This window comes from Aquarana catesbeiana, linkage group LG12 (assembly GCF_042186555.1).
Source record: "Aquarana catesbeiana isolate 2022-GZ linkage group LG12, ASM4218655v1, whole genome shotgun sequence".
NCBI classification, from domain to species: Eukaryota; Metazoa; Chordata; class Amphibia; order Anura; family Ranidae; genus Aquarana; species Aquarana catesbeiana.
The window spans coordinates 11,010,858-11,023,958 of NC_133335.1; the positions used below are offsets into that span (position 1 = coordinate 11,010,858).

At 47.3% G+C, this 13,101-nt stretch overlaps 1 protein-coding gene across 1 annotated transcript in view; it reads left to right on the plus strand.

Annotated features, from left to right (window-relative positions):
• Positions 1–6,524: 6,524 nt before the first annotated feature.
• PFDN4 (prefoldin subunit 4) overlaps positions 6,525–13,101 on the plus strand; it is a 28,887-nt gene continuing 22,310 nt past the window's right edge. The window contains exons 1-2 of the mRNA XM_073607239.1: positions 6,525–6,672; positions 10,683–10,790. Of these exons, the coding sequence (XP_073463340.1) occupies positions 6,649–6,672; positions 10,683–10,790 (132 nt within the window). The 5' untranslated portion in view covers positions 6,525–6,648. The remainder of the gene's footprint in view (positions 6,673–10,682; positions 10,791–13,101) is intronic.

The window sequence follows — 13,101 nt, forward strand, 5'->3', positions numbered from 1 at the left end:
GATGGGTATTAATGCTGGCGTGGGTACTGCTGGTGCTGGTGGGTACAGTGCAGACCCCCCCTACAATACAGATCCCCCCTACAGTGCAGACACCCCTACAGTGCAGACCCCACTACAGTGCAGACCCCCCTCCTACAGTGCAGACCCCCCTCCTACAGTGCAGACCCCCCTCCTACAGTGCAGACCCCCCTCCTACAGTGCAGACCCCCCTACAGTACAGACCCCTCTACAGTGCAGACCCCCTACAATACAGACCCCCCTACAATGCAGACCCCCCTACAGTACAGAACCCCCCCCTACAGTACAGACCCCCTACAGTACAGACACCCCCTACAGTGCAACCCCTCCTACAGTGCAGACCCCCCCACAATACAGATCCCCCCTACAATACAGACCCCCCCTACAATACAGACCCCCCCTTCAGACCCATAATGTACCTCAGTCCTCAGATGATCAGGCGGGACATGCGCAGCACTGGTAGGGTCCCCTCTCCATAAACATAAAGGAGGAGGGGGAGGCGGCTTCACCTCTGCTCGGCTATGTGAGACAGCCAACTTGAGACTGATCACGGCCACGAGAGAAGGGGATCGTTGCAGCCGGGTGTGCCAACGGGTGTCACTTGGGTGCGGCTTGAACCCCCCCCTCCTGCAAAGCCACTGCAGCTCGCCTCAGGCTCTCCGTGTGCCTGTCACCACCCGCTAGTCTGTGCCGCTGCCTTAACCCGCCCGCTATCTCCGCTAGTCTACTTCGGTCATGGAGGGGGTGCATCGGCCTGACACCCCCCCCCAGTGTGTGGCACGCGGTGCGGCCCGGACATCTGAATGATGCTTGGCTGGGGTCGCTGGGCAGGTGGGGCCCCCCCCCCAGGCAAGTGGGGCCCCTGGGCAACTGCCCAGCGAGCCCATGCGAAAAGACGGCCCTGCACAGATATCTCCTGCATTGGGAAAACCTGCACTGCAGAGCTAATAATAGAGACTCACCTTGGTCTTGCTACACAGAGCGTATAAAAAGCTCCAAAAATATGCGGTAATGGAGCCAAGGCGAACGCTAGCTAAATGCTTTTAAGAGGTCAAGCAAAACATGTCCATCTGACCTCCATTACTGGGAATGACGACAAAGACTTAGAGAAGCTGAATGGGGCAGCGTGGAGTGTTTACAACACTGGCAAGGGCTGAAAACAATTAAATGAAGAACGTTGCAGGATAGTAGCAAGAATTTTTAAATAATACTATTTTTTACCAGATTAAAAAAAAAAAAATTCAAGCTGGGCTTTGTCATTCCTGCAGTAGGGGGTGCTTGGGCACAGCGGGCCACTCAGCACCCTTAACTAAACAAAGATCTTCCTCATCAGCAACGGCCACTAACAGTTGCCAATGCATTGACTTCCATCTGACAAAGTAGGAATGTAAGAATGTATTGAGAGAGAGAGAGAGAGAGAGAGAGAGAGAGAGAGAGAGAGAGAGAGAGAGAGAGAGAAAGAGAGAGGGGGGGGGGGAGAGACTTTGGAGCATCTGGAAAAATGATAATTAGCCACTCACATGTAGTAGGATTGAAAGCTTATGTTACATGCTACAGAGATTATAACATGCACTTTCAATTCTACTACATGTGAGTGGCTATAGCCGAAAGACAGCTACAGCACAGGCCTAACTTACCCGGTGGGCGTCCATGTACGTCCTCCTCCCATGCATGTGCTGCCGTGGGGCGTAGGCGATGTGCGATGTGATCAGCGAGTCCACGAGACTCGGATGATCACAGATCGGAGTAAGGGGCCAATCCCGGCCCTTTACCACGTGATCAGCTGTCAGTCAATGACAGCTGATCACGTGATGTAAACAGAAGCCGGTGATCTGCTTTTTTTCCCTGGAGAGAGAGAAAAAAAAAAGGCGATTAATGGCTTGTGTAAACGTGACATTGGTCCGGCACATGGACTGCCCACTGCTGCTAAGCAGTGCCCACCAGTGCCACCTACCAGTGCATATCAGTACTGCTAAGCAGTGTCCACCAGTGCCATCTACCAGTGCCACCTATAGTGCCCACCAGTGCCACCTATCAGTGCTGCCCATCAGTGTCACCTACCAGTGCCCATCAGTGTCACCTACCAGTGCCCATCAGTGCTGCCTATCAGTGCCCATCAGTGCTGCCTATCAGTTCTCGTCAGTGCCACCTATCAGTGCAGCCTTATCAGTGCAGCCTATCAGTGCCCATCAGTGCAGCCTATCAGTGCCCATCAGTGCCCATCAGTGCCACCTCATCAGCATACATAAGTGAAGGAGAAAAATTATCTGTTTGCAAAATTTTATCACAAACTATGAAAACAGTTTTTTTTTCTTCTAAATTTTCGGTCTTTTTTGTTTGTTTAGGAAAAAATGAAAACCCCAGTGGTGATTAAATACCACCAAAAGAAACCTCTATTTGTGTGAAAAAAAAAATAAAAATGTCATATGTGTACAGCGTCCCATGACAGCGCAATTGTCATTCAAAGTGTGACAGTGCTGAAAGCTGAAAATTGACCTGGGCAGGAAGGGGGTTTAGGTGCCCGGTAAGCAAGTGGTTAAAGGATAAGTTCACCTTTTGGAGCGTGTTGCACCTTATACCCATATTTAGGGTGTGACATGCTCCAGCAATCTCCCAGTACAGCGTCATTGTAGTATGGAGTGATGGCCTTCCATGGCCTCTGCAGCCAGTTTCAGTATTCATAATGACAACCTTGGGCAATAAATAACTGAACTCTTCAGTCATATCAGCACTATGTAAAGATTCCTGGAATTCAGCTTTAGGTCTCGGATGCAATGTAAGCGCAGGAAAGCAGCTGATATGCAAGGTCTCTTTGGGGGCGTGTCCGAGATGCGTTCACATTGACTTGTATGACGGCATAAAAGCAACTCAGTACACAGCAAAATAAGGGAAACAAGAGAATGGCACGCCAAAAGATTCAACTCAAAATTAAACACGGCATTCCCTGTTCCTCCACACTGCCTTATAAAGTGTCAGAGGTGAAGTTTGTTGATCCTTGCTGAAGCCTGCTAGCAGCTTGTTTAATACCTTCCCGCACTGTTGTTCTGGGACGATATCATATGACTTTGTCACAGAACGCGCCACGCAACGGCGATGACTGATCACTGCACTGGCCCGCTGCCAGTGTCATGTGATCGCTGTGACCATTCACAGAAGATCACATGACAATTGTAAACAGTGGGTGGCTTCCTTTCATGCCATCCATTGCATACAATTTTGTTGCTAGCTGTGATTGGTCACAGTGATCACATGGTACAGACAGGGCCAATCACAGCTAATCACAACAAAAGACACTGAATGAATCAGTTTCATTCAGTAAAAATGGTTGCTTATGCCAATGAAATTCATTGATATACTGTATGTGTTAGGGTTGTCCCGATACCACTTCCGTTGTTCCGCCCGCTGACTTCTGGTTGCGCCGGGTCGCTTTATTCATCTATCCCGGGTATCGGATCTGGCAGCGGGAGCATTCGTGCAAATGCTCGGTATCGGTCCCAATAACGATACTAGTATTGGTATCGGGACAAACCCTAGTATGTGTAAAAAAGGAATGACACAGGAAAAAAGACTTAGTTAGACTTACAGGTGATGGTATTTCTAAGAGCCTTTCAGGACAACCTTGGAGTGCGCAGCTCCGCCCATTTTCCAGGAAACACATGCAACCTTTAAATCCCTCCTCTTCCACCATGGCTTCAGTTATTGTGTGGTCTCCGACATACTGGAAAAACAAAGCACAGAGAGCCACCAAACAACCATGATAGACATTTAAAACCACTTCTAAGATAAACAAGGGAGGGAAGTAGCGGTTGTCCTGAAAGGCTCTTAGAAATACCGTCACCAGTAAGTCTAAGTGTTTCTCAAATCGCCTTTCAGGACAACCTTGGAGAGGATAACCGAGAAATTTACCCTAGGGTGGGACTACTGCCTGCAGTACCATCCTGCCGAAGGCTTGATTTGCGGCGGACAGTAAGTCCAACCTATAATGTAGGAGACATGTTGAGTAGTTGGACCAACTGGCAGCCTTGCAAATTTGTTCAGGCGTAGCACCGGCCCTTTCGGCCCAGGAAACTGCCGTTGATCTCGTAGAATGAGCAGCAATACCTGGGGGGGGGGGGGGTATTTCTCCCTTGGCCTTGTAGGCCTCTGTGATTGCCAATCTAAGCCATCTGCCCAGCGTGCTTTTGGATGCTTTTTCCCCTTTACGTGAGCCTGAAAATATCACAAAGAGAGCGTTTGACCTTCTGAATTCTTTAGTGATTGTTAGAAAGTGTAACAAACATCTCCTCATGTCCCGTGTGTGAAAAGCTTCTTCTCCTGGATTGGTAGGAGCTGAAGAGAAAGTGGGCAGGACTTTTTCCTGTGAGTGGTGAAGAAACCTAGGAATGCTGGGTCTGTTTGAAGGATCACTCTGTCTGAAAAGACCTTCAGAAAAGGTTCTGTGACTGCCAGGGCCTGAAGCTCGCTGACTCTTCTTGCCGACGTGATGGCTACCAGAAAAATTGTTACAAGAACTAAGTTCTGTAAGGATGCTTCCTGTAAGGGTTCACATGGAGCTCCCGTGAGACCCTGTAAAACAACAGACAAATCCCAATGGAGAAAAACTTTGAGGGCTACTGGCCTATTTCGTGAAAGTGCCCTAAAAAATCTTGCAATTAAGACTTCTCTGGATAGAGTCCTATTCTAGCCCCTTCTCCGTTCCATCATGGAGAAGTTCTAAGACTGACACTAAACTTTTTCCAGGGCTGACGACCTTGCTGACATCTTAACTACTTGAGCAGATGCATCAGCCATGTACTTTACTGCCTTCAGTATCAATGGAAAGGCCTCCAAAAGATCTTTCCCTGATATACCTGCCTCTACGTGGCTTTTCAGCTTCTCTACCCAGCATTCAAGGTTCCTTGCGACAACCGTGGAAGCCATAGCGGGATTGAGGCTGGCTGGTGTGGAATCCAATGCTTTTTTCAGGAGGGAGTCAGCTCTTTTATCCATCGCATCCTTCAGCACCCCCATGTCCTCGAATGCTAGATCTGTGCGTCGGGAAACCAGCGAGAATGCAGCATCTACCCGTGGTTTCTTGTTCCATACCTCTGACTCCTTATCTTCGAAGGGAAACCTTCTCCTAAGGGTCTTGGAAAAGAAGGGGCCTCTTCTCAGGGTCCTTCCATTCTTTCTTTGCCGTCTCCGAGAGGATCCTATGGACTGGGAATACTCTGTGTTTAGTGTTATCCAGTCCCAGGTACATTTTGTCATGAACCGACAGTTGCACCTTCTCCTCCTGGATTTCGAGGGTAGTGTAGATCGCTCTCAGAAGGTCGTCCACTTCCTCCAACGATAGCTTGTACCTAGAGGCTGGGCTATCGTCTTCCTCCTCCTCCTCTGAATCCCTGAAGGAGTGAAGAGTACTTGCCCCCTCATCACCTGAGTCCACAACCTCCACTGTTCTGGAGGAGGATGCCCTCGGGCTGGATGGTTGATGCTGGGGCTCAACCTGGACTGCCGGGCTCTCTACCAGCATGGACTTGACTGAACTCAGTGAACTCGTAAGTTCCCGTACTGAAGAGGACAAGTCCTTGTATTGCTGGGACATTTCCTCTTCAACCAAGTCCTTAATTCAGGACCTGCACATTGCCAGTATATATCCCATAGTTTGTAGACGCGATAATTTTTGCGTAAACCAATCAGTATACGCTTATTGGAATTTTTTTTTTTTTTTACCAAAAACATGTAGCAGAATACATATTGGCCTAAGATGAAGAAAAAATGACATCAATTTTATTTGGATACAACGTCGCACGACCGCGCAATTGTCAAAGTAATGCAATTCCGTATCACAAAAAATGGCCTGGTGATTAAGGGGGGTAAATCTTCTGGAGGTGAAGGAAATGATATACAGATGATAGCAGGGAGTGTATATTTTCTCTTATGGGTGTCCCCATCAAGGCTAATAGAGTCAAGGGGGACACAAGGATCTGTCTGGGAAGGAGACAGAAACGGAGCTGTAGGTAGAACACACTGTACATTGTATCAATACAGTTCTGGGTGATTTGCTACACTTTACAGATTTAAATAGCTACAAAAAGGAATGACAATATTACCTGCTGATACAAAGTATCTCTGCAATGACTTCTTCATCTCTGCTATCCACCGCATAGCGAACAGCGACATCTAGCGGCCGGCTCAGCACATAGCGCACTACGACATCTAGCGGCCGGCTCAGCACATAGCGCACTACGACATCTAGCGGCCGGCTAACCACATAGCGCACAGCGACATCTAGCGGCCGGCTCAGCGCGCAGCGCACAGCCACATCTATAGGACGTCCCAGCATTTAGCACACAGCGACATCTAGCGGTCGCTTCTGTAAATTCTTCCTCCCCCTACAGGATCGTTATTCGGACTATACCATCTCTATCCAATGGGGGGGGGGACACTCGTTACGTTTTGCTTAACATGAGACAACGAACAAAGCCTGTCAGTGAAAGTGTTCTTATTGGCTTCTTTTGGATAAACGTGTTCTTATTGGCGGTGCTACATAAAACGGGGGTGTTTTTTTTTTGTCGCGGGTCCATCTATCTATACAAGGTGGGAGGAGTCTCCCCGGCACGGAGCCGGCAGTGGTACGGTCCCAAGATGTCCGCCACCATGAAGAAAGCGGTGAGGAGCGTGTGTGGGGGATGTTTACCGGGTGTGTGGGGTGTATGGGGTGTATGAGACCCGGTGTGGGGCGGGGCCCGAGGGGTTATTGTAATTCAATACATCCCCGCCCCGGGGGGAAATTATGGGGTACAAGAATGTGCCGCATATTACACCTCATAGCACCCCATATTATACCTCCATATTACCCCACAGCACCCCATATTACCCCATAGCACTCAATATTATTCCACAGCACTCAATATTACCTCATAGTACTCGATATTACCCCACAGCACTCAATATTACCTCACAGCACTCAATATTACCTCACAGTACTCGATATTACCTCACAGTACTCGATATTACCTCATAGCACCCCATATTATACCTCCATATTACCCCATAGCACTCAATATTACTCCACAGCACTCAATATTACCTCATAGTACTCGATATTACCCCACAGCACTCAATATTACCTCACAGCACTCAATATTACCTCACAGCACTCAATATTACCTCACAGCACTCAATATTACCTCACAGCACTCAATATTACCTCACAGTACTAAATATTACCTCATAGCACCCCATATTACACCTCCATAGTACCTCACAGTACTCCGTATTACCTCACAGTACTAAATATTACCTCACAGTACCCCATAGCACCTCATAGCACTCCAGATTACCCCATATTACCTCACAGCACCTCACAGTACCCCATATTGCCTCACAGTACCCCATATTACCTCACAGCACCTCATAGTACCCCATATTACCTCACAGCACCTCATAGTACCCCATATTACCTCACAGCACCCCGTATTACCTCACAGCACCCCGTATTACCTCACAGCACTAAATATTACCTCACAGCACCCCATAGCACCTAATATTACTCCTGATTACCCCATATTACCTCACAGCACTCCATATTACCTCACAGCACTCCATATTACCTCACAGCACTCGATATTACCTCACAGTACTAAATATTACCTCATAGCACCCCATATTACACCTCCATAGTACCTCACAGTACTCCATATTACCTGATAGCACTCAATATTACCTCATAGCACCCCATATTACCTCACAGTACTAAATATTACCTCACAGTACCCCATAGCACTCCAGATTACCCCATATTACCTCACAGCACCTCATAGTACCCCATAGTACCCCATATTGCCTCACAGTACCCCATATTACCTCACAGCACTCCATATTACCCCATATTACCTCACAGCACTCCATATTACCTCGCAGCACCCCGTATTACCTCACAGCACTAAATATTACCTCACAGCACCCCGTATTACCTCACAGCACCCCATAGCACCTAATAGTACTCCTGATTACCCCATATTACCTCACAGCACCCCATATTACCTCACAGCACCCCATATTACCTCACAGCACCCCATATTACCTCACAGCACTCCATATTACCTCACAGCACTCCATATTACCTCACAGCACAGCACTCCATATTACCTCACAGCACAGCACTCCATATTACCTCACAGCACAGCACTCCATATTACCTCACAGCACAGCACTCCATATTACCTCACAGCACAGCACTCCATATTACCTCACAGCACAGCACTCCATATTACCTCACAGCACAGCACTCCATATTACCTCACAGCACAGCACTCCATATTACCTCACAGCACAGCACTCCATATTACCTCACAGCACAGCACTCCATATTACCTCACAGCACTCGATATTCCCTTACAGTACTAAATATTACCTCATAGCACCCCATATTACACCTCCATAGTACCTCACAGTACTCCGTATTACCTCACAGTACTAAATATTACCTCACAGTATCCCATAGCACCTCATAGTACTCCAGATTACCCCATATTACCTCACAGCACCTCACAGCACCCCATATTGCCTCACAGCACCCCATATTGCCTCACAGCACCCCATATTGCCTCACAGCACCCCATATTGCCTCACAGCACCCCATATTGCCTCACAGCACCCCATATTGCCTCACAGCACCCCATATTGCCTCACAGCACCTCATATTGCCTCATAGCACTCAATATTACCTCATAGCACCCCATATTACACCTCCTTATTACCTCACAGCACCCCATATTACCTCACAGTACCTCATAGCACCCCATGTTACCTCATAGTGCTCAGTATTACCTCACAGTACTAAATATTACCTCACAGTACCCCATAGCACCTCATAGCACTCCACATTACCCCATATTACCTCACAGCACCTCATAGTACCCCATATTACCTCACAGCACTCCATATTACCTCACAGCACTCCATATTACCTCACAGCACTCCATATTACCTCACAGCACCCCATATTACCTCACAGCACCCCATATTACGGAGTACTGTGAGGTACTATGGAGGTGTAATATGGGGTGCTGTGAGGTAATATGGAGTGCTGTGAGGTAATATGGAGTGCTGTGAGGTAATATGGGGTGCTGTGAGGTAATATGGGGTACTATGAGGTGCTGTGAGGTAATATGGGGTAATGTGGAGTGCTATGAGGTGCTATGGGGTACTGTGAGGTAATATTTAGTACTGTGAGGTAATACTGAGCACTATGAGGTAACATGGGGTGCTATGAGGTACTGTGAGGTAATATGGGGTGCTGTGAGGTAATAAGGAGGTGTAATATGGGGTGCTATGAGGTAATATGGGGTGCTATGAGGTAATATGGGGTGCTGTGAGGCAATATGGGGTGCTGTGAGGCAATATGGGGTAATCTGGAGTACTATGAGGTGCTATGGGATACTGTGAGGTAATATTTAGTACTGTGAGGTAATACGGAGTACTGTGAGGTACTATGGAGGTGTATTACCTCACAGTACTAAATATTACCTCACAGTATCCCATAGCACCTCATAGTACTCCAGATTACCCCATATTACCTCACAGCACCTCACAGCACCCCATATTGCCTCACAGCACCCCATATTGCCTCACAACACCCCATATTGCCTCACAACACCCCATATTGCCTCACAGCACCCCATATTACCTCATAGCACTCAATATTACCTCATAGGACCCCATATTACACCTCCTTATTACCTCACAGCACCCCATATTACCTCACAGTACCTCATAGCACCCCATGTTACCTCATAGTGCTCAGTATTACCTCACAGTACTAAATATTACCTCACAGTACCCCATAGCACCTCATAGCACTCCACATTACCCCATATTACCTCACAGCACCTCACAGCACTCCATAATACCTCACAGCACTCCATATTACCTCACAGCACTCCATATTACCTCACAGCACCCCATAGCACCTAATAGTACCCCATATTACCTCACAGCACTCCATATTACCTCACAGCACTAAATATTACCTCACAGCACCCCATAGCACCTAATAGTACTCCTGATTACCCCATAGCACCCCATATAACCTCACAGCACCCCATATAACCTCACAGCACCCCATATTACCTCACAGCACCTCATAGCACCCCATATTACCTCACAGCACTCCATATTACCTCACAGCACCCCATATTATCTTACACTACCTCCATAGTTGTCCATATAATCTCCTATTACTCCTCATAGTACTCCATATTTCCTCCTGTTACCCTCCCAGTTCCCCATACCACCCCCCAATACCCCTCCCATTACCCCATACCACCCCCTATTACACCCCCATTACCCCTTACAGTACCCCATACCACCCCCATTACCCCTCACAGTACCCCATACTACTACCCCTCACAGTACCCCATACCACCCCCCATTACCCCTCACAGTACCCCATACCCCCTCCCATTACCCCTCATAGTACCCCATACCACCACTCACAGTACCCCATACTACCCTCCCATTACCTCTCACAGTACCCCATACCACCCCCCATTACCCTATGACTTCCTGATTTTTCCCTGGGACAGGAAGTGAATGAATAGACGTGTATCCTCGCCCAATATCAATCTATAATGTATGGTTGTAGATGCACACTGACCCATCACTGTTCCCGGCAGGTCGCTGAGGACGTCAATGTCACCTTTGAGGACCAACAGAAAATTAATATCTTCGCCAGGAACACGAGTCGTATCAACGAGCTGAGAGATGAGATTGAGCTGAAGAAGGTACGCTGGGATTCCCCCCCCCACCTCCTGTCTGTGTGCTGATTGGATTCCCTCTGCTCTGGGGGGGGGATTCCCCTGTATTCAGCTGGCCGTACACTGATCATCTGTGGGCTGAACCAAAGAAAATAGCAGGTTCCTCCATCCACGCCATACAGCGCTGATGGAAGGATCTCTCGCTGTGGCTGTCCTGACAGCGGCTTCTTCTGATTGGACGCAGCACTCATTCAGCCAACAATTTTCTATGTAAATATATTGAGAATACAGGTTAGACCGCGAGGAATCGCACAAAAAAGTGTTCAGGCTGGAAAGGTATTGCTGTAGATAACATCCATGAGTATACAGTACATCATCCTATGACATAGGGATGGTCTGTATACATCTCCTAAAAGATCAGACAATATACGGAGCTCCTTCCATTTGTCAATCAAGGGATATTGGCCCAGGGTGGGAGGGGGGGGAGGGTTTGGCTGACATGGCCACCCACTGAGTGAATTTCGGGCTGGTTCCATAGGAACTGTGCAAAATTTCTATAGTATTTGGCCAACTTAAAGGGTAACTCTGCTTTTGAGGGGAAAAGAAAATCACAAAGAAAAATAATATAGCGTATACAATTGCTACACAAGTCATTATTGTAATTGAATTAGGGTTGCACCGATACCAATACTAGTGCGGATACCGAGCATTTGCCCGAGTACTTGTACTCGGGCAAATGCTCCGATGCTTAATCTGATACCTGGACATTTAAGGGTGATCGGTGGGGGGGTTACATGCACCGATTTCCCTGTATAGATTTCAAAAAGCAGCCGACAGCCGCTTCTCCTCCTCCTCCCTCCCGCTGCTTTTAGCTGCTTTATTAAAATCTATACAGGGGGATCGGTGCTTGTAACCCCCCCCCCACGTCACATCGATCACCCCTGACTTTCCCGCATGTCCCCCCTCTGTGTCTCCTCCTCCGGTCCCCCCTATGTGCTCCTCCACCCCCTCTGTCCTCGATCTGTCAGGATTGATAGCGGAGGAAAATCTGTCATTTACCGGCTCCTTCGGAGTCAGTGATCACTGTCCGTTTATAACTGTCACCGAGCATCGTAAACTGTGTTTACGATGCTTCAGTTTATGAATGGAGAGGAGCCTCTGTCTCCTCTCCATTCATCTCCAGTGCAGCTGAGGCTGCAGAGAAAAGGGACTGGGGAATCTGTGTTCTCCGTCCCTTTCCATGTCTCAAAAGGGAGATCTCACCAAACCCCCCCCAACAGGGCTGATAAAAAAAAATAAATAAAAAGAAAGAATTGTGGTAAATATTTAAAAGGTTAAATTGTAAAAATAATAAAAAATAAAATAAACACTGACACCGTCCACTCCCACCCCCCAAAAAAAGAAAGTAAGAAAGAGAAAAAAAATGTAATTGTAAAAAAAAATAAATTAATAAAAAGCTACTGACACATCATCAGTGCTGCATATTAGTGCCACTGTCACATGACATTAAAAAAAAAAAGGATCTGTAATCGGTATCGGCGAGTACTTGGAAAAAAAAAGTATCGGTACTTATACTTAAAAAAAAAAAGTGGTATCTGTGCAACCCTAAATTAAATGTTAATAAAAAAATAACTTTCCTTTTCAGTGCTGGTTCACACATTGCATACAACTCGCAGGCAGTTCACACTGCCCTATGCGAACCGCTGTGGGTGTCAATAGAAAGTTAATGATTCCCCCAAATCGGTTCACATATCACAGTTGCAAACTGTGAATTCAGACCGAAATCGGATTGCATTGGGTGTGAACACCCATGCGATCCGATTCTGGTGCGGACAAAAAAAAAAGAAGAGGGTTCTGCACGATTTCGGTCTGAATGTGATGCGAATTCAGCCATATAATCTGTATGTAGCGTGGTGCAAATCACATGCAATGTCTGGCATCGCACAAGTGTGAACCGGCAATCATTCTGCAGCCGCTGTCATTACCTGGGGGTGTGTACAGAACGCCCTCCCAGAAATGTAGTTTCCTGCTTGTGTGATTGGCTCACTGACTTTCCCAGAAGCCTGCACTCTGATACAAGTCAGATTTTTGGCATCCCCTGCAATAAAAATTTAATTTTTGTTGAAATGCTCCTAAAGGGAAATCATGCCTAAAGAAATGCAGATCCTGCCACTTTCCTCATTCAAGCCCTGCAGGTGCAGCAGCTGATTGATAATTATAACATCACTTCCATTAGATTCACACATGGACACAGAGAAACAAACCGCTTATTCTCCAGAATATCAGAAGGTCGGAATCTGCAACATGGTTGGATCAAATCCCTGCAATGTACATAGGT